Source organism: Lissotriton helveticus, chromosome 10 (assembly GCF_964261635.1).
Source record: "Lissotriton helveticus chromosome 10, aLisHel1.1, whole genome shotgun sequence".
Taxonomy (NCBI): Eukaryota; Metazoa; Chordata; class Amphibia; order Caudata; family Salamandridae; genus Lissotriton; species Lissotriton helveticus.
Window position 1 is genome coordinate 792,644,372 of NC_136071.1, and position 27,752 is coordinate 792,672,123.

A 27,752-nucleotide genomic window follows, 5' to 3' on the forward strand; every position below is an offset into this window, starting at 1 on the left:
AGGGCCGTAGAGGGCCCGCCCTTTGCCCGGGCTTAGCCCCGGGCGTCCCGCTCGCGTCCCGCGACGCGGGCTCTCCTCCCTTTCTAGGGCTCTGGCGCCCTCTGCAGCGCGACGACCCGCGTCACTGCAAACGCGCCGCCGCGAGGCCTGCCGGGATTTGCGGTCTCCCGGAGCGGCGGCGCGGAGTCCGGTGTCCAGGGACTCTTGGCGGTGGCGGCGGAGATGTCGGCGTCCCCTCGCGCCTACTGCTGTCTGCACAAATGACTCTCGAGGCGGTGGCGGCAAATGCAGGTCAGTGGTAGTTCCCCCTCGCTCTGCCGGGGCTCTCCTCCCTTTCTAGGGCTCTGGCGCCCTCTGCAGCGCGACGACCCGCGTGACTGCAAACGCGCCGCCGCGAGGCCTGCCGGGATTTGCGGTCTCCCGGAGCGGCGGCGCGGAGTCCGGTGTCCAGGGACTCTTGGCGGTGGCGGCGGAGATGTCGGCGTCCCCTCGCGCCTACTGCTGTCTGCACAAATGACTCTCGAGGCGGTGGCGGCAAATGCAGGTCAGTGGTAGTTGCACAATGTTCCCATTGATTATAATTTAAAACATTTCTAGGTTGTGCTGATTTATGTAAAAAATGGTTACTGTTAGATCTGGGGGTCTCTAGTTGGCAGAGGTAGGTACCACTGTCCAAATAGGGACCCTTGCTTCTAGTCAGGACAAGGAGATAACTCTCTAAGATAACCCCTGCTCGCCCTCTAGGTAGCTTGGCCTGAGCAGTCTAGGCTAATCAGAGGCAATGCGTAAAGTATTTGTACCAACACTCACAGTAACACAGTGAAAACACCACAAACTGATTCCACAACAGTTTAGAAAAATAAAGGTATTTATTCTAAAACTACACAAGACCAAAACGATAAAAATCCAACATACACGGTTCAAGAATATGGTTTCAAAGAGTTCTTAAGGTTGCGTTAAAGTTCTTCAAGTTGCGGTAAAAATAAACCACAGTTGCGTGAAAAGTTCACAGTTGCGTCACGTTTACTCACAGTACCTTTAGTTGCAACAAAGTTCCAAAAGCAGAAGCTGGTGCGGTGGAAAACAAGCGATGCGTTGCTCCTGAGACCCTGGGGAGGCGATGCGACAGCCCCGCTGCAGCAGCGGGCGTGTTGCGACGAATCCGGTCTGTATGGGGAGGAAGGCCACTTGTATGGATTCCGGTGCGTAGGTTCCGTAGGAAGTCTGTTCTCGCAAAGGCACGATGCGACGATCTCGTAGGTGCTGCGACGATCTCCGGGGCGACGATGCGCGGTCCAGCGGTGATCGCAGCTCCTCGATGCGATGATTCTGCGACGACACTCGCAGCGACGTGATGCGGTCCGCAAGCAAGCGGTGCGGCGTTCTCACCCAGCGACGACAGGCTCTGCGACGATACTCGCAGCGATGTTCGATTCTCCCGCACCGGTCTGGTGCGTCCCGCAAACGGAGGATGCGACGTCTCTGGCAGCGGCGTCAGGCGCTGCGACGATCTCGACCTCCGTAGCGGCGGGAAACTTCTCGCACTGTCGGGGATGCGCTCCGCAAGCGAGCGATGCGACACTTTTCAATTTCAAAAGTCTCTCAAGCTTTAGTCTCAAGCTTCCCAGCACAGGTCCAACCTCCAGAGGCCCCACAACTGGATCAAGCACTCTAGGAGGGACAGAACTCACTCAGCAGAGTTCAGGGAAGCTGGGGGTGAAGTCCTTTTGTTCCTGGGACTTCAAAACAGGGAGCCAGCTCTTCTCAGGCCCTTGGAGATTCCTTTCAAGACAGGGGACACAGCTCACAGCAAAGTCCTTCCCCTCTCCTTGGCAGCAAAGCAACAGCAGGTCAGTCCAGCAGAGCAACAGCAAGACAATCTTCCTTCTTCAGAGTCAGCTTTCTCCTTGGCAGAGGTTCCTTCTTGATTTCCAGGATGATCTAATTTTCTGTTGTCAGGGGTCCTGTACTTATACCCCTAAAGTCTTTGTTCTCTTGGTGCATGTGGGCCCTGTGCCCGGTCTGAACCAGTTCTGGGTGGATCCTGAGCACTTTGTTTTGGTGGCTGCATCTTTCCTTTCAGAGTGAGGGGCAGGGTCCTCAGCCGCCCAGCAGGGGGGTGGAGCCAGCATTGTGGAAGGCAGGCACAGCCCTATTCAGCCCAGGTGCTAACTCCTCCCACCACTCAAGTCATTCAGCCTAGTGCTGACTCATCCATCCTGCCGGGGAGTTCCCCAGCCCCTGTCACTCACAAACCAGACAGTCAATACACAAACAGGCCCAGGCACACAGAAGGTTCAGACAAGAGAACAGCAACTTTCTAAAAGTGCTGTTCTCAAACACAGGATTTAAAAACAACCTTTCCTAAAAGATGTGTTATTAAATTCTGAGTTCAGGGATACTAGATACTTATGTCCTATCTTGTTCCTATGGGAAGAAATGCTGTTAACCACTGTAGCCAGCATCCCCCATGTTAATCTATGGAGCAAGATAGCCTTACAATAGTGAAAAACGAAAATGGCTGTAATTCACTACCAGAACATGTTACCTGCACCAGTACATGCTCTACCTTTTACATACACTGCACCCTGCCCAGGGGGGTACCTTGGGCCTTCCATAGGGGTGGCTGATGTGCACAAAAAGGGAAGGGTTAGGCCTGGTCAGTGGGGACACTGGCCAGGAGGACATGGCAGTTCTAAACTGCCCATAGGCACTGCAGTGGCAGGCCTGAGACACCATTTTAGAGCTACTCCTGTGGGTGGCACAATCAGTGCTGCAGGCCCACTAGTAGCATTTGTCATCACCAGCCCTGGCACACCCAGTGCACTTTACTAGGGACTTCATGGTGATACAAATATGCCAAACATGTATATCCAATCAGAATAACACTTTAAACAGAGAGCATATGCACTTTAGCACTGATCAGCAGTGGTAAAGTGTGCAGAGTCCTATTGCCAACAGCCACGGGTCAGGAAAAATAAGGGAGGAAGAAGCAAAAAGTTTGAGGATGACCCTGCAAGAAGGGCCAGTTCCAACACAACCCCCTTCCAGCCTAAAGCCAGGGTAGACCAAACGATACCTCGATGGTATTCCCTGCTTAAGGCGATAGAACACGGAAACTGGCCCACACAGCAGGGCAGTCCTGTTCTACGCCCTCCTAAACCCAGTTTGATCACTCTATCCATACTCTCAGGGTCCACCATGCCAATCCATGTGGAACCCTTCTCCTCACCTGTGGACACCACCTGTGCAGCACCTAACCTTAATTTCCTCACAGGTGTGTCCCACCAGACCGACAGCAAGCCACAGTGACCACCAACAGTGATCAGGGATGAGACCCAGGCCTCATGCCTCTCATGGCTCTCAAACCCCTGTGGCATCAGAGGGTGGGGGGCAGTAGCCCCAGGTGCTTGGCACCCTTTGTCCACTCCCTCTCTTGTCCAGTCAGGTCTAACATCCTGGCACTGACCCACCAGTCCCGGACCTGTATCCGGCGGCTGGACAGGAGGCTGAGGTGGGCTTCTCCACACCCGGTCCTCCTCTTCCTTGGGGCTCTGTACCCTCCCACCTGGAGCGGTACCCCCTTCTAGGATAGCCAGGGCACCTGTGGCAGGTGTCCCGCACCATTCTTCCACCAGTTCAGGGGTGCTATCCTGCAACTGGTATTCCAGGTCAGGGGGGATACCCCGGGCCTGGCCCTCAAACCTAGGCTCCAAAGCCTCCAGGTCAGACAACACCTGAACCTGGTATCCCCACCCAGGGACCAAAACCTGCAGTTGTGCATTTGCCTGGCACGCCAGGACTTCTGGGGACTCACATAGTACCCCCTTGAGGGTGACACACAACTCATGTGTCCTGTGACAGTCTGCCTGGCACAGATCTCCCGACCCCTGTCCACCTGACAGCGTGGGAAGATCCCCCAGGACAGAAGTGAGGTCACCATGGTCACTCACTGGGGACTCAGCCCTTCCGACTGGTCCCTGACCCACTGGTTCTCCCACTGGGGACTCCTTCCCCCTCTCACCCCTCAGTCTGGACTTCGGTACCCTCCCAAATGGAGTGGCACTGCCAGACACCAGAACTGATGGAGGCCTGGTTACAGGCACTCCCCGTTCCCCAGACACTAGGAGATCCTCCTCAAATGGCCTACAAGTACAGTCTAGGTCCCCAACCTGGTGTTCCCTTAAGGAACCCTCCAGGCCCTGAGACTGGGTTTCGGGCACCGTGAGACACACCGTCCCACACTCACTCCCTCTCCACTGAGACCGGACATGAGCCCCTACACCCCTCCCACTACACTGGGACCTAACTGGGCTACACTGAACCTCCTCCACCTCACAGGTCTGGAAGATATCTAAGCCACTCCTTTTGGGATCACTCCCCAATGCCTCCTCAGACTCTCTGGAATCCACCAGGAGGTCTGCCTCCAACGCAAGCTCTCTGGGATCAGAGAACTCACACTCCACCGGGTGTTGGCATAGCTCTGGAAAACAGGGACTTAAAGTATGCTCTCCAACAAATGAATCACACAGCCCCCCACAGTTGTTAACCAAGCTACCCTTTGCCTCACCCTCCAGTGCCTCACACAAGTACCCCACACCACTCTCCTGAGACTGGCAAGACAGTATCTGACTGTCTCTGTCACACAACCCACACTCTTCTGGCTGGTCCTCACACACACACACCAAGGTTTCTACCATGGGGGAACCCCTCTCCCTGTACCTCTCATCTAGAGACAGTAGAGTGTCCCTCCCACCACTAGGAATATGGTCCCCTGGGCCAGTCCCCCAATCTACTTCAGGGACACTGCACTCCACTGGAACTACATCATAAACCTGAACCCCCTGGTGTATGTCGACCCCCTCCCTCAAGTCAGGTTCCACATCTCTGGGTGCTTGTACCTTTCTCTCAGCACTAGATATCATAAACATGCTGCCACCATCTGAACTGGACTCCACCTCCAACTCAGCAAAGCTCACCTCTTGAGCTACCCATGTTTCTTCTTCAGCTGAGACCCTCATGGCCTCACGCTTCTTGAGCTCCAACTCAAGCTTCCTCATTCTTAATTCATGGGCCAAGGTCAATTTCAATTCTTCCAGGGCACGGGCATTTTTTCTCTCCTCCGCCGCCCTTTCTCTTTCTTTATCCATTTCCAATTGCTTCAGCTCCATTTCAAGCCTCAACATTTCTAACTTATGATCTCTAGCCCTTTGGTTTTCCTCCAACTCCTCTGGGGAAAAACTTTCAGCTGAATGGTTGCTGCCAGCCCTTGAGGCTGCTCTGGACACAGGCAGATCCTGTGGCCTGAAACCATCCCTTTGTGCATCCTCATCCACTTCTGCATCATCTGTCATCCCAGCCTCTTTGGTCTCCCACCAGGCCCTTACGGCCTCCTGTAGCTCCTCCTTCTTGGAGCTGCGCTTCATGGGACATCCAAAGCTCCTGCAGAACTGCCTGAGTTGACCTACTTTGTAATCACTTAACATTTCAATATCAAACTCCAGTTCTGCAACATCACTTGCTGGTTTACCATTCTGAGACATGATGCTTGGATTCTTTCAGGGTTATGATCAAAAATAGAACCAACCAAAAAAACAGTAGTATGCGGTGGCGTAGTGGTCTGCACTCACTAGTGATGTACACCAATTACTGTGGGTCAAGTACAAATACAAGTTCAAATCCCACCGCCTGACCACCAATGTTAGATCTGGGGGTCTCTAGTTGGCAGAGGTAGGTACCACTGTCCAAATAGGGACCCTTGCTTCTAGTCAGGACAAGGAGATAACTCTCTAAGATAACCCCTGCTCGCCCTCTAGGTAGCTTGGCCTGAGCAGTCTAGGCTAATCAGAGGCAATGCGTAAAGTATTTGTACCAACACTCACAGTAACACAGTGAAAACACCACAAACTGATTCCACAACAGTTTAGAAAAATAAAGGTATTTATTCTAAAACTACACAAGACCAAAACGATAAAAATCCAACATACACGGTTCAAGAATATGGTTTCAAAGAGTTCTTAAGGTTGCGTTAAAGTTCTTCAAGTTGCGGTAAAAATAAACCACAGTTGCGTGAAAAGTTCACAGTTGCGTCACGTTTACTCACAGTACCTTTAGTTGCAACAAAGTTCCAAAAGCAGAAGCTGGTGCGGTGGAAAACAAGCGATGCGTTGCTCCTGAGACCCTGGGGAGGCGATGCGACAGCCCCGCTGCAGCAGCGGGCGTGTTGCGACGAATCCGGTCTGTATGGGGAGGAAGGCCACTTGTATGGATTCCGGTGCGTAGGTTCCGTAGGAAGTCTGTTCTCGCAAAGGCACGATGCGACGATCTCGTAGGTGCTGCGACGATCTCCGGGGCGACGATGCGCGGTCCAGCGGTGATCGCAGCTCCTCGATGCGATGATTCTGCGACGACACTCGCAGCGACGTGATGCGGTCCGCAAGCAAGCGGTGCGGCGTTCTCACCCAGCGACGACAGGCTCTGCGACGATACTCGCAGCGATGTTCGATTCTCCCGCACCGGTCTGGTGCGTCCCGCAAACGGAGGATGCGACGTCTCTGGCAGCGGCGTCAGGCGCTGCGACGATCTCGACCTCCGTAGCGGCGGGAAACTTCTCGCACTGTCGGGGATGCGCTCCGCAAGCGAGCGATGCGACACTTTTCAATTTCAAAAGTCTCTCAAGCTTTAGTCTCAAGCTTCCCAGCACAGGTCCAACCTCCAGAGGCCCCACAACTGGATCAAGCACTCTAGGAGGGACAGAACTCACTCAGCAGAGTTCAGGGAAGCTGGGGGTGAAGTCCTTTTGTTCCTGGGACTTCAAAACAGGGAGCCAGCTCTTCTCAGGCCCTTGGAGATTCCTTTCAAGACAGGGGACACAGCTCACAGCAAAGTCCTTCCCCTCTCCTTGGCAGCAAAGCAACAGCAGGTCAGTCCAGCAGAGCAACAGCAAGACAATCTTCCTTCTTCAGAGTCAGCTTTCTCCTTGGCAGAGGTTCCTTCTTGATTTCCAGGATGATCTAATTTTCTGTTGTCAGGGGTCCTGTACTTATACCCCTAAAGTCTTTGTTCTCTTGGTGCATGTGGGCCCTGTGCCCGGTCTGAACCAGTTCTGGGTGGATCCTGAGCACTTTGTTTTGGTGGCTGCATCTTTCCTTTCAGAGTGAGGGGCAGGGTCCTCAGCCGCCCAGCAGGGGGGTGGAGCCAGCATTGTGGAAGGCAGGCACAGCCCTATTCAGCCCAGGTGCTAACTCCTCCCACCACTCAAGTCATTCAGCCTAGTGCTGACTCATCCATCCTGCCGGGGAGTTCCCCAGCCCCTGTCACTCACAAACCAGACAGTCAATACACAAACAGGCCCAGGCACACAGAAGGTTCAGACAAGAGAACAGCAACTTTCTAAAAGTGCTGTTCTCAAACACAGGATTTAAAAACAACCTTTCCTAAAAGATGTGTTATTAAATTCTGAGTTCAGGGATACTAGATACTTATGTCCTATCTTGTTCCTATGGGAAGAAATGCTGTTAACCACTGTAGCCAGCATCCCCCATGTTAATCTATGGAGCAAGATAGCCTTACAATAGTGAAAAACGAAAATGGCTGTAATTCACTACCAGAACATGTTACCTGCACCAGTACATGCTCTACCTTTTACATACACTGCACCCTGCCCAGGGGGGTACCTTGGGCCTTCCATAGGGGTGGCTGATGTGCACAAAAAGGGAAGGGTTAGGCCTGGTCAGTGGGGACACTGGCCAGGAGGACATGGCAGTTCTAAACTGCCCATAGGCACTGCAGTGGCAGGCCTGAGACACCATTTTAGAGCTACTCCTGTGGGTGGCACAATCAGTGCTGCAGGCCCACTAGTAGCATTTGTCATCACCAGCCCTGGCACACCCAGTGCACTTTACTAGGGACTTCATGGTGATACAAATATGCCAAACATGTATATCCAATCAGAATAACACTTTAAACAGAGAGCATATGCACTTTAGCACTGATCAGCAGTGGTAAAGTGTGCAGAGTCCTATTGCCAACAGCCACGGGTCAGGAAAAATAAGGGAGGAAGAAGCAAAAAGTTTGAGGATGACCCTGCAAGAAGGGCCAGTTCCAACAGTTACCATAGTGGTTGTAGCAGTACATACTATCATAATTAGATGAACCCTGAAAATAATCATGTTTGGTAAATTTAGCAGACATCACTAGGTCAGACATCATGTCATTGATACTTTCAAAGTCCCAATCATCAGTAAATGAGTTTGGTTTTACAAAGTCACTCAACGAAATCTTGATTTGGTGTGGATATTTGAGGATTTCGACCGGACCATAAATTTCATAGTCAGTATTGTCCCATGCTACCCCACCCGGTATAGGATTGGCTGTGAAATTGACTGAAGAAAGTTCTCTTTTCTTGACGTGTGAAGACATGTGTGGCTTGAGGATCAAGTTGGTTTTCTGGCTTGCTGTGTCCATTTTAGCATATTTTCCCCTCAATGAAGCGTCCCAAACATAGTATCATGATGAGCCAAAGTATCAGGATAAATACACCAAAGGACACCCAAAATTCAATCCATGGAGAAATCAGATAGGTTTCTTTCAGCTGTTTCAAAAGTTCCTTAGCTTTATCTTTAAAAGTTTTTGTTGATGGCTGTGTCTTTGATTCACTTAGATCTTCAGAAGAATCTTCAAAGTTGATGAAGTAGCCGGATGCCGTTCTGTCTATTGTTCCAATTGCTTCAGGATTACTGTTTCTTGCAGCTTCAGCATATTCATTTGTTACTTCATTGTAGGTTGGTGTGTCTCTACTAAATGTTTTTATTTGGGTTTTCAGAGGAGTGAGTTCCATTGCATTGTTGCATAGTCCTTGTTGTTGTTCTGTAGGCGTTTCGAATGTGATTAGCCTTTTAGTTAGTACCTCTGTACTTGTAGCAAACCTCGGTGTTCTACTACTTATCGGGAGTCCACTTGGCCTACTGTTTGTTATCGGCCACATGATTGTGGTTTTACCAGGTCGATGGATACAACTCGGTTCTCCTTTTTACCAGCAAGCGGCGGTAGTACAACTGATCTTGTCCCGTTGATGGACAAGACAGGAACTGCTTTTCTGTAAGAAGGCCCAAATTCCTTCTTTACCGCGATCTTTTCTCCGACTAGATCCCCGACTTTTGGAATCCAGACAGGTCTTGCTGGGACAGGTGGTGGTTCTTCAGTGGTTGTTGGCTGCTGTTTCAACTTTATGTTGCTCAGGTCTTTTCTTGTTTCGTTTAAGTCCTGCAAAATAGCCAAACGGTCTTTGATATCAAAGCCTTTTTCTTTCACCACTGAAGTCTGACTGTCAAGATCTAAGACTAACATCCTAGTTCCAAACAACAATTCGTACGGACTGAATCCCTTCAGAGAATTTCTTGGCAAGTTGTTTAGACTACGTTGGACACTTATTAGATGTTTGACCCACCCAGCTCCCGAACCTAATACCTTTGCTGTTATAGATTGCTTTATGCCTTGGTTTTTTCTTTACACCATCCCGTATCCCTCAGGAAGGAAGTGAGAAGAATCCCGCTTCGCTATGCTCATTTGGCCGTGCTTTCCCACAAGCTTGAGGGCTAAAGTGAAAACATTGGTCAAACGTAGCATGCTCCTAGCGTATATGCCATTTAGACTCGCAAATCTTTGTATAACAGTCCAGACGTCAGCCGAGTGCTGGGGTCTACATTTATAAGTGGAAACTAGTCTTTATTCGTTAATGGGACGCATTATTTACACTTGTTTCACTGATTATTGTTTAGCCCTTATTGAGTGAAACGCCATGGTATTACCCCGTTCCTCTCGCCGCTGCGATCTCTGTTGCAGCCCGGGCATTTTTTTACAAAAATGTGATGATGCAGGCTCATGCCTGGCCACCAGTACACTGATTGTAGTTCTTCCAGAGAATCTTTTAGTTTGAGGTGTCTGAGACCCTCGCCCATATGTGCGTCTGCTATTAACAAAGTTCTCCTGTCCTTGTTTGGAATTACTCTATCCCCCACTCCAGGGATTCGAGCAAAAGGAACGGAGTTCGCATCGATTATGTATGTATATTTGAGTGGGTAACTGATCGGTAACGCTGAGCAGTCGCCTTTTGATGACGTTTTCACCGCCAGCATTGTTTCACCGTCAATGTATTTTACTGCACGCTTTTTTCTAGCTACGGAAGCCGATTCAGTTGCTACCGCTGTGGCTGTCTCAGCCAATGAATTCCCTGCAACGTGAACGCCATCACGTTGATGACTCAGTGTATGCATCACGTGAGTCTTTGGTAGTTCCTTTTGTAAAAGAACTACTTGTTCCCAAAGCATTTTATGCTTGATTGTTGCACCTGTGTCATCTTTGTAACCGTTTTGAATCCATTTCTGTAAATCGCTGTTATATGATTTGACGCAGTAATACGAATCGGACACTATGAGTGTCGGGAATTCGCGATCTGCATTATCTAGCGCCATTTTCAATGCTATTATTTCAGTCTGTTCTGAATTAGTTTCTACTGAGTGTGTTTTTGTTAATAGAGGTCTTAGTATACCTCCGCGCCACACTTCTTTTGTAATCTCACATGTGGGGTTGTATGCTTGTTCCCCCCAAACGGATGGTTGAGCATGTCCGTCTGTATAGATTACACAAGCGTACTGTCGTAATGGCAGAATGTCGATTGGCAGAGGGAATATTCTTTCATATTCTAGATATTTTAGTTCCTCTAGTTCTGGATCAAAGTAGTATTTTACTTTGTCCATTGTAATGGAATTCACCCATTGTATCCATTCCGGATTCAATGCTGTTGTTGGTAAATTACACGGGGTTGTTAATGCCTCAAAGGCTGATTCTGCTGTTCTGATTGTGATGTGTCTACCGTCAGCTTTATCTTTTTCTCTAGCTATTACGGTTTGAACTGCATGAACAATGTTTTCTTTAATGCTGAATTTCTTTTCAGCTTCTGTGTACAAGTGTGATTTGAATGCAATTGGTACCTTTTCTCCCTCGTTAGAGGTCAGGTATGTGAATCCGCATCTTCCTGGGATGACTCGAATCACAAGGTTGCGTGTGTTATCACGTGTTTCTAATTTTGTTTTAATTAACATATCTGTTTGTAAGGATCTCAGAATTTCTGTGTGTATTTGAGTCCAATTAGATTTTTTAAAATCTGGTTTGACCCTTTCTGCGTAATTTGCAATGTATGTTCTTCCGAAATTTAGGAAGCCTAGAATTGACTGTAGGTTTTTTAGTGTTCTAGGTGCTTGGAGTACGGCACATTTCTCTAGGAAATTGTCAGCCAGGCTTTTGCCTTCACTTGATAATTCATATCCTAAGAACAGGACTGTTAGATGGGCAATTCTAGATTTTTTAAAGTTGAATTTGTAACCCTCTGCTGCGAACCCAAGTATTATGGTGTTAACTCTCTTCAAGTGAGTCTCCAAGTCATCGTCTGTTAGGTATATGTCGTCGACATAAGATAATGCTTCGTCATCATATGTTTGTAGTAACTCTGTTACTCTCGGTGAGAATAATCCTGGGCTGTTCTTGTACCCCTGGGGTAACCGACAGAATTGTTTTTGAGCGCCATTTATTGAGAACACTGATAAGTATCTGCTCTCTGGTGCTATATTTTGACAAAAGAATCCATTAGAGATGTCTAATGTTGTTTTATATTTTTTGCGCACTATGTTATTCATTAGTGCAGCACTATGCGAGTTTTGTACTGCAAAAGTTTTGCAACATGAGTTAAGGTGTCTGTAATCCAAAACTAGACAATATGAATTGTCTGGTTTGGAGACAGGAAACAAAGGGTTGTTCATTTGTGAGGTGCAAGTTTCAATCACCCCCTGGTATTCTAGTTGATCTAGAATTTCTTTTACCTGTTTAGCTTCTTGCTTGATTGGATACTGCCTTTGTGCAGTAGGTTGTGATTTTAACTGGATTTTGTGAGGAGGAGAGTCCTCATCCCATCCTACATGATTTTTATATAAAGCAGGAGCTTGAGCTACTGCCCACTTTCTTGCAAGTGTATATTTTTTATGAATTGGAATATGATTTGAGAAGGCAGGCATAATTATTTCTTCGCCATGTGGGCACTCCCTGACGAACTCTGGTGGCCAATCTTTTTCAGCTAGAAGGATGTCATAGCCCTTGGAGAGATTATCCCAAAAAAGGCCCCTTATTTTCCTAGTCTTATCCCCTTCTATACGTAAAGTTATTTAATATATTTTGTGAGGTTTGCTAACTCTGGTGTCTGCAGTTTCCACCTGAATGTATTCATTCGTGTCCACTGTCTCCAGATGATTCATAAGGACTTTGCGTGCTATGCTCACTTCTGCTGCGCTGTCTAGCATTGTCTGAGCCCACTCCGTTTTTCAGCTGTGTCCTCCGTATTCTCGGCATTGTTGAATACTTTAATGCTGGCTACCTTCTTCTTTGGAAACTGTAATTTTTTATTTGGATGAGCAGGTTCCTTGTCTTTGGACTTGACGTGCCCTTCCCTGGGTTCCGATCGTCCTCTTCTTTCCGATTTCTGCGAGGAAGTCTGAAAAGATTGAGAGGGACGTGTATCAAAATCTTGATATCTATCCGGTTTCTTTATGTTATCCCTATTTCTAAGGTTGTATTTTTTCACAGAGGGCTCCCTTTGGGGAGACTTGGGTCCTTGGTCCGGAGATCTTTCTCTCCACCGAGGAGACCTTCCTCTGGACTGGAATCTTTTTTCTTTTGGATTGGATTGTTTGTTTCCATCCCAGTTCTTCTTTTGACTGTTTAGATTATTTTTAATAAATATTTTTTCAGGACTTTCAATTAGTTGGGGCTTTACTGGTATTCCATCCAAACTATCTCTACCTAGTTCTTCATAGGATTTTTCTATAATTCTGGCAATTTCAGCTGGTTGGTCTGCTATATCTGTCTCTTAACCTCTGGCGGATCGCCACATTCGCTGCTTCTCCTTTTATGTTGGCTAGTAATATTGCCGAGACCTGCTTGAAGTCTTTTAGTAATTTCATACCAAGAGTTAAAGCGGGTTCTGGAGCGTATTCGTCTTGAATTTGTTTTAGCACATCTGGTATTACCGACATGGATGGTACACCATGTGTTTTTGTGTAAATGGAAGCAAAGACTGTACCCCAAGTGTCACAGTCCTCCACGTGTGGTGCGATTCCCATTGGAAGACAGATAGTCAGAATCCTGTGTTTATCCACAGGGGTGGTGTCTGGAAACACCGCCTCTATTTGGGTGATTTTTTGTGCTAACCAGAATGGTATTTGTTCCCGTTTAGCTGGTACTTTACCTAGGCAGGACTGTATGTTCTGTGGTGTAATTTTATTTGTGTTCCCCTGATGTGGGGTCAGCTGTGGGATTTTAACTACAGGTTGGATGGTTGAAGTCCGCATTACATATTGGACTAGTTGTCTATATATTTTAATTAATTGTTTTAGTTGTACTAATACATCTGCTGCAGACATTCTTTCGATGTCTGGATGTGGTGTGTATCCGGCTAGGACCGGCCACGTTGCTCCTGGTCTACCTAGTGGACCGAGCCTGGTGATGTGATTATTATGTTTTAGGGCGCCATTAAACAAGAGCAGGTGCTCTTGGAATTTAAGTGGTACTTCCACTTCCTCGAAAGGAGTGTAGGTATCCGGTGGTTCCTCTATTTTATAACAGTGGAACTCCTTTGTTACAGCATTTGCTGCTGGAAAGTTTATCCATGAATAGAATACCTCTGTCTGCCGATATTCGTGTGCCTCAATTACGAATATGACTGTACCACCTCTTGGTGTCAGTCCATTGTCTATAAGTTTTAACGTTATAGATCTTCTTATGTTGACCGGGATGAGTTTTATATCCGGTCTGCTTCTTGCATAGTATTATCAGCTTCTATTACTTCAGCTGCTAATCTAGCTCTCTCTCTTTCATCATCACTTTCTGGCATTTTACTGTCAGGAAGGTTATTCTGTTTGTTTGCAGATCAGGTTTCTTATGGAAACAAAGATTAGATGCACAATATTTTGGAACAGTGTATCCTTCAACGTTGATTGAACCAAGAACCATACATAGGAGTTCCCTCCTGCGAGGTTTGGCGGATTTTACCTTTCACCCACTCCAGTCGTCTTTGGAGTATTATGGGGAAAAAGGGGTCTGAGTGAAAGAGCACGACTGAGTTACTCTAAAGTCTTGCGTTAGTTTTATCGCCTATCCAAACACGTTGGGCGCCATGTAGTGTAGTTCCTATTATCCCAATAGGCTCTGCGCATTGGAATAATATCTCCAATAGTATAGACCTAGACCAGACGTTAACTAGGTCTTCTACTGTCGATATTAGACTTAAAGTTTTGGGTTTGCCAGCTAGCTCAGAGTTCACTAGAAACTTTCTCGAATAGGCAAGGAGGAGTTGAACCTGCCTGGATAGACAAGAAGGGATTTAGTTTCTGACAACCATAGAACATGACAACTTTGCTCTCCCCTAATCAAGAGTGTATCTCTAGAGTCGTGTGAAAACAAAAGACAACTTATTTTACTCAGTCAGTACGTGCATTCTTAGTTTCACCAGATTGTAGAGAAAAGGAAGAGACGGGCATGTTCAATAAAAGATGTTATTTATTGATCAGTCTCTTTTCTCGTACAAGAGAAATGAATCGATATTATTGCAATACTTATGGTTAAGTAAAGTGCATACAATAAAAGCAGAAGTATAAAATAATACTGTAAAAACATTTATATGGTTTCTAAGCCATATGGTGGTTTAAAATGGATAAAATAGATATATACATATAAACATTTGACTAATCGTACTCAACTGGTGCTTCTAACTACGCCTACCCCAGTGTACCTGACCTAAGCCTAATACGTGGGCGGGGATAGAAAGTAGCAGTTGAAGTTAAGTTTGTTTTGCCAAGTGACTGACTCAAGAATTCTCTGCAAGGGGTTATTCAGTTCCGTACCTTGAATCTAGGATGATTGAGGGATGGTATCTCTCATCTTTGGTCTCGATATTCCAGGCTGCCTGCAAGGGCTGCTCGGAAGCGCCGGAGCTGGATTTCTCGGCAGGAGAAAGGCAGCGACTCGTTCTCAGCGCGTCAGGAAGGCGGGGCAGCGTCGGTGGGCTTCGGCAAGTCTCGCTGCTCCGATCTCGTCACCACCGCGTGTGTTTGCTTAAGGCAATGTCGGTAATATTTATATCTGTAAGGTGCCGAGATTGACGTAAGGATGGACATAGATACGTCAATAAGGATGTCATACGAGCTGGTCGTTAGCACATTCTTTTACTGAAGTTCTCGGTGAAATCAAAACAATGGCCGCAGGGTTTTTCCCAGGTTGTCATAGGTTTGATTGTTTTGAGAACTCCGTATGCCTTATCAGGGGCTGGAGGAATATTGCTTTGCCTAATTAGATGGCAAGCGTTATGACCTAATCAGATAACGCGCTCCTGTGCCGTGGTCTGGCGTAATCAGATAACGGTTTCTGCATCATGGGATGGCTGCTAGTTAACTTGTTAACCAGAATAGGGTCAGGAATAGGGGGATAGATACAGAACCTATAGGAATACATCACAGAGGTGTTGATGTGGGGTTGATGTGGGGTGCCCAAAATCTAAGACTGCCCTACCCCCACAGGGCAAAGCCTTTGGCTGTGCACAGAGTACGCTTGGGCACCTAGGCCCTCGCTGGCACCCTCCCCCCCCCCCACTGCGCACCACCTTTTGCCATGCACGTGCTTGGGCACAGGCCGATTATGTGATGTACAATGTAACCAGTGCTATTTTAAGTAAGGCAGACTTACTGAGTTTATCAAAGGGTCACAACACCACTATGTAACCAGCATTAGCAAAGCCAATAGGTCCAGCCTATGCAAGAGCTATTGGCTTTGGCGATGTGTTTCGCCATGTCTTACCCCAGAATAGCTGCTGTTCAGCATGGCTAAAGTTATTGGCGTGGAGTGGGGGCGGTGTGAATTTGGGGTGGGCCGAGTGGGGGCGGAGTGAATTTGGGGTGGGCGGAGTAGTGGGGCGGTGTGAATTTGGGGTGGGCGGAGTAGAGTGGGGCGGAGTGAATTTGGGGTGGGCGGAGTAGAGTGGGAGTGGAGTGAATTTGGGGGGGCGGAGTGAATTTGGGGTGGGCGGAGTAGAGTGGAGGCGGAGTGAATTTGGGGCGGGCGGAGTAGAGTGGGGGCGGAGTAGAGTGGGGGCGGAGTAGAGTGGGGGCGGAGTAGAGTGGGGGCGGAGTAGAGTGGGGGCGGAGTAGATTCAGGGTGGGATGGAGTGCAGTTGGGGCATAGTAGAGTGGGGCAGAGTTGAGTGCAGTGGGGGGAGTGGAGTGGGGGCAGAGTGGAGTTGGGGCAGAGTAGAGTGGAGGAGGAGTGGATTTGGGGTGGGGGAGGAGTGGAGGCGGAGTGGAGTTGGGGGCGGAGGGAGTGGAGTTGGGGGCGGAGTGGAGTAGGGGGCAGAGTGGAGCATGGTATATAGGGTGGAGTGTGGTATATAGGGTAGAGTGCAGTGGGGTAGACTGGAATGCGTGCATTGGGATAGATTAGGGTTGATTGGAATGTAGTAGATTGGAAAGGGGTAGGGTAGAGTGGGGTAGATTGGAGAGGAGTGGGGTATACTGGAGTGGAGTGGGGTAGAGCGAGTTGGAATGGATTCAGATAGATTGGAGGAGTGTAGCAGTTGCTGTTAAGGCTACATCTATTGCACCTACGTGCATATGATCATAGGGTGTCTGAAAGAGTTTGATGCAATACTTACGAGAACGAGGAATTGGGCACAGGTTTTAAAGGAGAAATGGATTAAGTGCTGCTTAGCACAAAAGTGAAGAGCATTAAAATAAAACACACAGATACTCTGCATGTGCAGAGAAGAGATGGAATACATACAAGACTGAGGACATTGGTTTTAAGGAGAAATGGATTAACTGCAATTGCTGCCCAAAATTGAGGCACTTGAAACAGCCACTACTCCATGCCATTTGCTCCCAGCTTTAAAAGGAAGCAGTGAATTCCAAAATATATTAACGAAACAACAAACAAACCTGTAGGACACAAGATCAAAGCAACCCAAAGGTGTTGCATGGAAGGGAAAATAATTTAGAAAAAAGAAAGGTACTCTGAATCCCAAAGCGAGCAGCGGAAGGACACTAATCAAATGAAATCAGTTAGTACTTGGTCCATGCTCCAGTGAAATAAAATTAAGTGACACGAGGCATAAGAGGATCAATTTGGAGGCAGTTGAAAAGAATGAGAATCCATCTGGCAAATGGAAAATAATGGGCAGCTCCAAGCCCTTTACTGTATACAAAATCCACTGCAGCAACAGTGCATGCGCGCAGTTAGGCGAGACCTAAAAAGGGAGTCTATTAGCTTTATCAGTGGGTTAGTATATTAACATATATAAAGTAGATCTCATCTTTGTCCGAAAATCACCAATAACTAACATATGAATATTTAATTAATTCACAGAATGTAAAGTTTAATGTAAAGTTGTCCGAGTCTCAACTTTTTTTTTTAACTCACAAAATTAATTCCTAAGAACAACCACAAGATGGCCCTGCACTTCAGTTGAAGTACATACATATCTAGTTCATAGTGCTTTAAAGAAAATATGGTAAGTTCTCCTGGGGTCATGGATTTATTGGACCAGAAGACTTAATGTTTAAAAAAATATATACTATTGTTGGGGTTCTTCTGCGCTTCCTAAAGCCCTCCCCCAGCATAAAAAATACAAATGCTTGGAGGTTCCACTGCCCCTTCTAAACAAGCATTCCTTTTAAGTGTTTAGCCATGCAACAGTTGGTGTTGGTGCACCAAGTATATTCTGCTGCATAACTAAATACTTATAGGGTCCAAAAAGCAAGATCTATTGGCTATGCCAATGCTGGTTTGTTTTTTGTTGCGGTTTTGTTTAAGTTGCCAGATCTACAATAGCTGGACATGGTTTTTGTTAACAGTCTGTGTGCCTGTTGCAAGCGTGCACCGACGGCTGGTGGTATGTGTGCCTGGTGGAAGCGTGCACCGACGGCTGGTGGTGTGTGTGCCTGGTGGAAGTGTGCACTGATGGCTGGCGGGGTGTGTGCCTGGTGGAAGTGTGCACTGATGGCTGGCGGGGTGTGTGTGAGGGCTGGTAGTGTGTGTGTGTGTGTGTGTGTGTGTGTGTGTGTGTGTGTGCCTGGTGAAAGCATGCACTGACGGCTGGTGGTGTGTGACTGCTGGTGGTGTGTGTGCATGTTGGAATCGTGCACCAACAGCTGGTGGTGTGTGTGCCTGGTGGAAGCGTGCACCGACCGCTAGTGGAAGCGTGCACTGATGGCTGGTAGTGTGTGTGTGTGCCTGGTAAAAGCGTGCACTGACGGCTGGTGTTGTATGACGGCTGGTAGTGTGTGTGCCTGGTGAAAGCGTGCACTGACGGCTGGTGGGGTGTGTGCCTGGTGGAAGCGTGCACAGATGGCTGGTGGTGTGTGTGCCTTGTGGAAGCGTGCACTGACAGCAGCCAGAAGACACAAATGAAGTGGACCAGGAGGGAGGGGGAAAAGGGAGGGGGTAGTGCAAGCGGAGAAGCCAGATTACAGCAATAAAAACACAGATGGCAGCTGTGCACGAGCTCGTGAACGCAACCTGTAGGCCAGCAAAAGCCTCTGGTGGCACTTTTAAAAGCCACTTACTAAATATCTCGAAGAGAGAGCATGCGCTGTCTCAGGCGAGACCTAAAAATGGACTGCCAAGATAAAAAAAGTAAATAGAAATCCTTTGCCAGGCATTGCGAGGCGTTCCATGCTGGACCACCTAGGAAGCCCCAGGTTACCCATGGTTTCCTGGGTCCCGCAGGAGCCTACATTTGTTTTTTTTGTTTTTTTATTAACTAGGGTGCCCCAGTGCACACATGAAGCACCGTACACAATATTTCTTGATAACCGCTTCTTGAAGCCGCTGCTGGCTCTCCTCCTGGGAGCCAGAGTGGGCACAGGCCGCCCCCTCTCGCAGGAGCCACACTGTTTGACTTTTCTGAGGGTGCCCTGAAGATGGAGTGGGTAAGGCAGCAGCTTAGAGGTGTTAAAGGTAACTGTGACGACATCACCGATCTCAATCTTTCTGGAGTGTGTCATCTCAAACTGGAAATAGAATCAGACGGTTGAAGAAACTGGAGATGCTAGTTTGCTAGAAATAAGAGGTCACGGTTTTGAGTTACAATAAGGTACACTATTTCTGTGCTATGCCCGATGCAGACTGAGCATTTGGAAGCATGCACTTCAGTGAGGAGTTTGGAACAGTATGTTAAGAGGGTAGCAAGGAAGCAGCATGTGAAGTATTTGTGTCAGATTTTCTGAGTGACATCTTTGCCACTCAAGGAAAGGAGAGTGAGGTATGGAGTGATACATAATACATTTGCAGCAGGTAATGTGTTTGGCTACAGTCCTATGCAGCAGCAGCACCGTTTACTAGCTATAACAAGGTTGGTGTATAACCATGTAGTTGGTTTCACTTTAAGCTAGTTTCCTAAAGTTAATCAAGCGGAATCAAGGAAAAGTGACAAACATACACAACATATAATTTATGGTTTCTTTTAACTGTTCCTCAATATCATTCTTCTGCAGAAATTATTAACAGCATCAAGACAAATAATTGTAAACGCTTTGCCTTTATTTAGCAATGCAATTTAATAATGCAAACATTAAATATTTCAGTTGCTAAGTGGGCTCTGCTTTCATGGTTACCCTCATCTTTTGCTGGTGCTCTGTTATAGGACTAGTGTGACTGGGCTTCTGCTAATCAGGACCCCAGTCACTGTGCTTTCTCCCTACATTTGACCGTGGTAATTACTTTGGTACCTTCGTAACTGCCTACTGGTGTACCCATGCAAGTCCCTAGCATATGGTACTAAGGTACCTAGGGCATAGGTACAGCAGGTGTCTCCCATGGGCTGTAGCATGTATTATGCCACCGAGAGACCGCTTAAACTGTGGCTAGAAGCCTGCCATTGCAGCCTGAATAAGCCTTGTGCTAGCACCACTTACAACAGAACTAAGTTTCCTTATATCGGGTGTGACTGCACTTAAAACCTGTAAGTCACCCCTAAGGCAGGCCTTTCAATCCTGAAGGCAGGGTGCTAGGTCATAAGTGTTAAGGTGCCCTGTATGAGCAGGACTCCACCTACAAACCACGGAGTCGATTCTCCAGGCTTTCCAAGTGTGGTCAGCCATTTTGATACATAGTGGCCATGCATCATTACGAGATTGCTAACTATATATTGGTTGTGCCGAACCTGAGTAGGTTTGGTATCAAACATGTTGGAATCGTACCCAAACACTGTTACTGATGAAAGAGGCATGATTCTATGCATCAGGGTGCTGCTTCAGGAAGCCCTCAGTACTCCCGGTAACAGCCTTTCAGGGTCTGCCAGCAAGCTAGTGCTGCTGCCAACCCCAGACACTATTCTGCCCTCCTGCTGCTGAGCTAGAGCAGGGGTAGTTTGAACAATAGGTTTCCTGTCAAAGGGAGGCGTGACCACCTCACAGACAGGACTTTGTGTATCGGGGTGGGGGCGCTTGCCAGCACCACCCGACTGCTTTGAAGGGCACATTTGGTGCCCTCCTTGCATGCTCCAGTTTGAGCCAGTTCAGGGTGTCTTTGGCTCCCACTCAGCAATGAAACTTGACAAAGGACATGTATCCTCCCCTCAGTCTAGCCCCTCCTCTGGGAGGGACCCTTTAAATCGTCCAACTCTTTCTCTATGGTACTTAAGGGCTTACCCTCAAGTGACTCTTCAAACCCCCAACTACTTCAACCGTCTGGGCACCTTGGACTTCGCTGGACCTTGCCTGGAACAGAGTCTGCACCAAGAAAGACACCTGCTGCTCCTAGTCTTGCTGTTCTGCAAGTCTTCGTCATCTGTGTTTCATCCAAGTTCCTTTCCTTTCCAAGACACCCGAAGGAATCTCCATTGGAGTGAAGGAGTCACAACCCTGCATCTGCAGGAACCACAACGAAGTAGACCGTCTGCTGCTCCTGATGTCCCATGGTTCAGCAACACATGTGGTGGTTCTGCAAATCCAGTGACCGGACCGGTCCTCTCAGCAAGTTTGAGGCCGCATCCCTAGTCGGAACTGCTGGAACAGAACCCCTGTGCACAGCTTGGACTTGCCAAGGCTTGTTGGCTCTATACTCCAGAGATATTCAGGCTGCAAAAGCTCCAGCCTCTCTTCCTTCCAAGCTCTTCACCCTCACCATATCCTCTGCACCGTGTGCCTGCATCTGAGCTGCCCGAGGTCCTCGTAAGTCCTGTGCCTTCGGCCTGTGGATGCCCTTAAGGGCCATGACTTCAGTGTGCTCCCCTGCTTGCTCAGGGCCTGCTCTGACTCTCCTGCAATTGGCGGGTCCCTTGGACCTTGCTGGTCCCAACGTTGCACCGTTTTAGTTTACCACATCTGTTACAGCTGCCAAGGCGTGTTTGCGCTCCTGCCGTATACAGAGCCCTGGCTCTGGACTCCCAACATTGACAGTTTGTGAATGGCTCCTGGTCTTCCACAGAGTCGCCTGGTCCCCACAGCTGCAGGGACAAGGTCACAGTCATCAATCCTGCATCTTCAGTCATCAGTGGTCATTGTTCTTCCATGCCTCCTGGTAACTGACGTAATGAAAACTGAGGGGTCCTCCCTGCAAGGTACGTAGAGGGGCCCCCTTCAAGCTCAATCAGGAGCTCTCGGGCCAGAGTGCAGTGCCGAGGGGGCCCCTTGGAGCTTGGGGCTCTCCCTGCACCACGGGAGCTGCGGGGGCCTGTGCTACGCCCCTCCTCCTGGTCACCTCTGAGTGGCATAGACTGTCCCCTCTGCTGGCACCCCACAATCCATCCTTTGATTCCACTGGACTCTTCACCAGCAGCATTTTCCTAAAGTCCTCCATTGTGGTCTACGGTGGTTTCCTAGGTCACTTCGCACCTAGGCACCCAGCTTCCCTGGTGTAGGTATCCTGGTTCCTGGAGTATCCACGGGTGGGGTGACTCCAACCTTCCATCTTCCACGGGGTTCCTTCAGGGTCCACTGGGAAGTCTCCTTAGAAACTGCGATTTTTCCATTGACTTGCATTGAGTATGCAGCTGTGTTTACCCTCTGCACACAGCCTCTGTGGGGTTCCTGGGTGCTTACCTCGAGTGGTTGCTTGAGTCCCCATCTCTTCTGAGTCTTATGGTCCAAGGCCCGACTTCAGTCAGTTCAAATTCCACTTCTTTAGTAGATGGTTTGGCCTCTCTAGAGATAACTGTATATTTGTGCTTACTTTCCTGTTTACATTTAGAGTATTGTGTTGATATCTCCGGGTAGGAGATGTACCAATGTGTTAATGAGTGTGATTAGTAAATATACCTATTTTTAGAACTACACTGTGTGGTTCTTTCATTTAACCTATACTACATGATTAGTTCTGGTAAAACAATCTGTTTAACACTCCTCGTCTAAGCCTGAAGCTCTCCACAGCTACCACGTAGAGAGCTTTCTACGGTTGATTAAGACAACAAAGATCACCATAAGGGTTGCTTGGATTAATGCAGGGTGCTTCACTTAAATAAGTGTGCACCATATACTAAGCCAGCCTCCTACACTATTATTGCTACCAAACAAACCGCTACTATAATACTTCATGCAGTAAATCAATACACTTTGAAACCCTCTTGCTCATAAAATAGCCCATCTGAAATTTGCACAGATTTGTGGATATGTTGTTCAAGCAGACCTTATGCTACTTAAGTCAAAGAATATTCCTTTGCATGAAAATTCATAAAGTTATTTTAATCCCTGCAATTAACACCAAAACAAATATTTAGTTACCATTCTGAGGCTGCTTGGTGTTTTGAGTTCAGGAGGCCTTAAGCTGTATCACTTAAAAAAGGTAGACTGGCCCTACTAAAGTGGTCAGGACAAAACACTGAGCAGCTATCTTGACAGTACTGACTGCATAGAATGTGGGTGTTCTGGCTAGGTATAGTTATCCACCAATGTGACTAAACTGAACCGCAAGATGGGAAGCCCATGTCACCAACAAACATGTTTAGAGTCTGTGGAAAAAAGGAGTCCACATCACCATATTTATGGCTAGCATGTTTTTATTCAGAGAAAGAATTTGTTATGAAACATTTCATTTCTCAATATATACTTTTTGGTGGCCGGCTGAGGCAACTCAATGCCCAGTGACTTACATTTTGAATTTTTTATTAGAATAAAAATACGTAATACACGGTATTAAATCCAAGCAAAAAAGACCTATGCAAACTTCAAATCATTAGTAATAGACACTCTTGGTTGTAAAATATATAAGGAGTACAACAATAACAGCAAGAGTGAGGCTGCCAGGCATAATAAATAGTAAATGCTAACTAATACAGAAAATTAGTTAATAGTTCTTCAGCTTCAAAAAGTCATCCTATACTTCCACATTTCCAGTGGACCTTTTAGATTAAGTTATACTTTTGGCATGTGTACAAGTTTTGTCGTTTCAATAATCCAGTGACCGGACCACATATGGTTGCCTAGTCTATGAAATTACACATTTTGCAAACGTACAAAACCAGGATCAAAAATACAACTCAAATACCAGCAATGATTTGTAATGTAGAAATCCAAATGTATCATTTCTAAAATCGATTAGTTTGATATAATGTATAGAGAATGATTTACCTTACAGCTCGCCTTTGATACAGTCTCGATGTCTGGAATCTGAAGGAGCCTTCTGTGTCAAAGTCTGCAAAGAAAAATGAAAAATACATATTTAGAAGAGACTTTATACTAGTGGCATATTTTTTATCCTACAAATTAAACAGATTTACTTTATTAATTAGTCATCTAAACAGCTGTGGCAAGAAAAAAAGTTCTGTTAAGAATGGACACTATGGTATCTATATATTACTCTTCTTCTAATTCAGAATATACAATGTGCTACCCTGTTTCTCACCATATACCGCTCTCAAAATCTCCTTCCTCAACTCGGACTCATCTCAAACCTCATTCTACTACTCTTTCCAATGCACTTCCTTATTTCTCACCTCATACCTCTATCAATGTACCCTCTACCTCCACTCATTCATCCCAAACCCCATACTACTATTATCCCCAAAATCACCTTTTCGACTCTTCCCTCCATCCCTCCTTGCATCATACCGCTTACTATTCAGATCTCCCAAACAAGCCTTTCTAAACCCTTACCTCTGACTCTTCCCCCTCCACCTCCGTTTACTCATCCCACACCCCCTCCTACTACTATAAACTTAAAAAACAAACTATAGGCCCTTCCCTCTAAAATCCCTCCATCCCTCTTCCATCCCTTCACTATTCCTTTTCAACCCAAATAACAGACTAACATGTCCACCACTCAAATTAATTGCATATTTCACTATACTAATTCACCACTAATCCTTTATGGGTTCCAGAGTTGGCTGCTACTCGCCGAAAAAGCGCTCCGACGCCTCAGGGGTAGTAAGTGCTATATAAATGCAATTACAATACACTCCTACCATACCATCAATCATGGACTCACAACTATCAAACAAAGCGTTGATTCACCTAAACCAGTATTGCACGTAGTGGGCAAAATACACACAGCAGTGCAAGGATACTTTGCCACAGTTTTGTGAACTTGCATGCTGAGATTGTTCCCAAACTGTAATATTTCATGAACCCTGTGGAGAACATCGCCAGTTTATTTAACGAGGTGGTAGCCTCAGTTTCAAGACAAGACAGCACTATGGAAATCTGCAATATTGTTTTCCCTAATGCGCGCCTCAATGTGGAGAGGACAGCGTATCAGCTAGTGATGCGCTATTTACATCCTGTCAAAAAGGGCTGCTTCGAGGTAGAGGAGCTAGACCATGGCCTGTGACGGGTTCTCATGTGCTCTTCAGCAGATAGAGCTCATTGGCTAGAATTAGCTATGGCTATGCCCTACAGGGAGGGATGGTAATTCCTTCTATAATGGTAATTCCTTCTATAATGGAGCTCATCGGCACGCACACTTTTAGAATTAACTACCCTCCCACACTGACCAAAAAAGCCACTAAACGTTTCAAACATAACTTCTTGAGGTCGCACCCTGAAACACCTTTTGCCGACACCTACTTCTCACAGGGCAATGGAGCCCTGAATACTGACATCATCTTCCACACCTCACGCAGAGCCCAATGGAGAAAAACGTTCCTATCCCTGCTCACCGTCTCCATCACCAGGAAAACATCTCATGGCCTAACTCTCTATCACACCTTCCCACCTCTTCCCTGGCAGGACTACCATCACTATCTACAATAACGGGATCGTCCTAATTCAATCCACGGACAAGAACCTGGAACTACTAGACAACCTGTTCCCCAAGTTCAAAGAACACCTTTCCATGCAGCGGACCCCCACCCAGAACTCCACCAGCATTACCACCCCTGACATCGCAGCCCCCACCTACAACATCCATACCCCTAGCACCCCAGTAAATGGCCCACCTGCTGTTAACGCCCCTCACTCCCCCAGAACAGTCATAAATGTCTTCACCCCATATACTAGCCGCCCTACTAACATGACCCATCATACCCCCACCCATACCTCCCCCATCCCTCTCCCCCCCGACATAACAACTCCCACTCACAACACGCCACCATCTGAACACACCACCGCTCGGAGCTTATCCACCCCCTCCTCCCTTCCCCCCCACGGCAGACCCATCTCCCTCCCCAGCCCTCTCCCCACTCCCACCCACGAGTCTCCCACATCTGACATTAACTTTCACCCACACGCCTCCATCTGCACACACCACTATTTGGAGTCTATCCACCCCCCCTCCCATCCCCCCCACGGCGGACACCTCTCCCTCCACAGCTCCCTCCCTACTCCCACCCAAGACACTCTCACCCTCCCAACAAAAGATACAGAACATACCGCCTCTCCTACCTCAGCATCCCCCTCTCTCCCACCTCCTATTCTCAGCCCCCACTTCCCTCCTGTCTCCCCCACTATCCTCAGCCTTCACTCACTCTTCTACCCAACGGCTCTGTCTCCCACTGACGTCACTTCCCATGCCTCCCACCGACCTCCCATTTCATCTACTTCACCCACGCCCCTCGCCCACAAAAAGGCCCCCACCTTGAATGCCATCCCACTCCTTAGCACCACAGAACGCTCCAACAACACTAGTATATCCACCCTCTCGTTACCCTGCTCGCTTTCCAACTCACTACTCAATGACTCACCAATGGATTCACCACAAACACCATCCCCAATCCACCTCCTGACCAGACTTTATACACCCTCCAGCAAGTCAAAGAGGATATTCTACAAATCAAAAAAGATGTCCACGCAATAAAAGAGCTTCTCTCCTCACAGCCCAGTCTACCTCCCACCATCCCTCTACCCTACAAACGACGCACCCTCCCTACATACACTCGCCTCCAACGACACCCGCGCTGGTCGACTATCCCCGTTCGCACTAACGCCCACCGCCCCCGTCGGGTCCTTAACTCATTGTCGGACCGTGACTTATGCTCTCTACTATGCTCTTATGGCCCAGGTCCGGTAAAACGCTTATCCAACACACACATCCCCATACCTACAATTCTTACAAACCCTCTGAGGCTCCCAACACTCAACAATAGAGGTTCCATCCCTAACAACCTCAGAAAAGTTCCTCTCACACTAGAAAGCTCGACCACCCTTCTCTCTCCCAAACTCAAATGCATCCTACTCAATTGCAGATCGGCCCAGAGACACTCCTCCGACATCGCTGATCTCGTCTCAGCTAGGGATCTGGACCTAGCCATCCTAACTGAAACGTGGCTTACTGAAGCCTCTACCCCGATTATGGACATACTAGTCCCCCCCCCAATTCTCATATCATTAGGCTGGACAGGTCTCCTGGCAAGACGGGCGGGGGAATTGCATGCATTTTTAGGAGCAACCTCTCCGTTAATAAAGTCACCCCCCCTCCCTCTCCTCCAGTGAACTCCTCTGCCTCGACATCACCAGCGAGGGCAAACAAGTTTGTGCTTTACATCTCATCTATCACCCGCCTGGTGACAATCTCATATTCACCCAACAACTCATGGACATGATCACTGCCAATGCCGGTCGGCAGACCACCCAAGTCTACCTGGGTGACTTCAATCTCCACTGGAACGATCAGAAAGACGCAGTGGTGAATGGCCTCAAAACTTTCCTTAATGCGCTTGACCTCACCCAAATATGCGATAGACCAACACACGACAAAGGCTCGATACTCGATCTCATCATTGCCAAAGAGAACTCCACACAACTGGAGGCGATTCAACCCTGCGACTGGTCTGATCACCATATTATCACCTTCTTTATCAATGAAAAAGTTAAACTTAACCCAGCTCAACCAATCAAATCCAAAACATGGAAAAGGGACATGAAGAACCTCAACCCCTCTACCCTGCCTCCCCACATCAGCAATCTCCTCCTTCCCCCTTCAGGTGCCTCGGATGTTCAATCACTTATGGACCACTACCTTGACTCTATGAACACAGTAGTCAATGAAGTCGCCCCACTGCAACTGAAGAGAGGCTCCACCAAAACCTCTAATCCCTGGTATGATGATAGTCTCAATGACAACAGGCGTACTATGCGAATGGCAGAGCGCACCTGGAGATCGGACCCTTCAGCACTCCACCTCAAAAGGCTTAAGAACAAGAGAAATGCCTACTTCAGGAAAATTAAGCGCACAAAGGCAGACTTCTTTAGACGCCAGTTGGACCAAGCAAAAAACAGGCCAAGAAAGCT

General features: G+C 47.6%; 1 protein-coding gene across 30 annotated transcripts in view; it reads right to left on the reverse strand.

The window, feature by feature from the left end:
* Window positions 1–27,752, reverse strand: part of SVIL (supervillin) — a 761,399-nt gene that overhangs the window by 473,205 nt on the left and 260,442 nt on the right. For all 30 annotated transcript variants that reach the window (XM_078663371.1, XM_078663368.1, XM_078663380.1 and 27 more), the window contains one exon: window positions 23,658–23,721. Coding sequence is in view for 22 of the 30 variants with exons in the window: in XM_078663358.1 (XP_078519484.1) it covers window positions 23,658–23,721 (64 nt within the window). In the remaining 8 variants the exon portion in view is untranslated. The remainder of the gene's footprint in view (window positions 1–23,657; window positions 23,722–27,752) is intronic.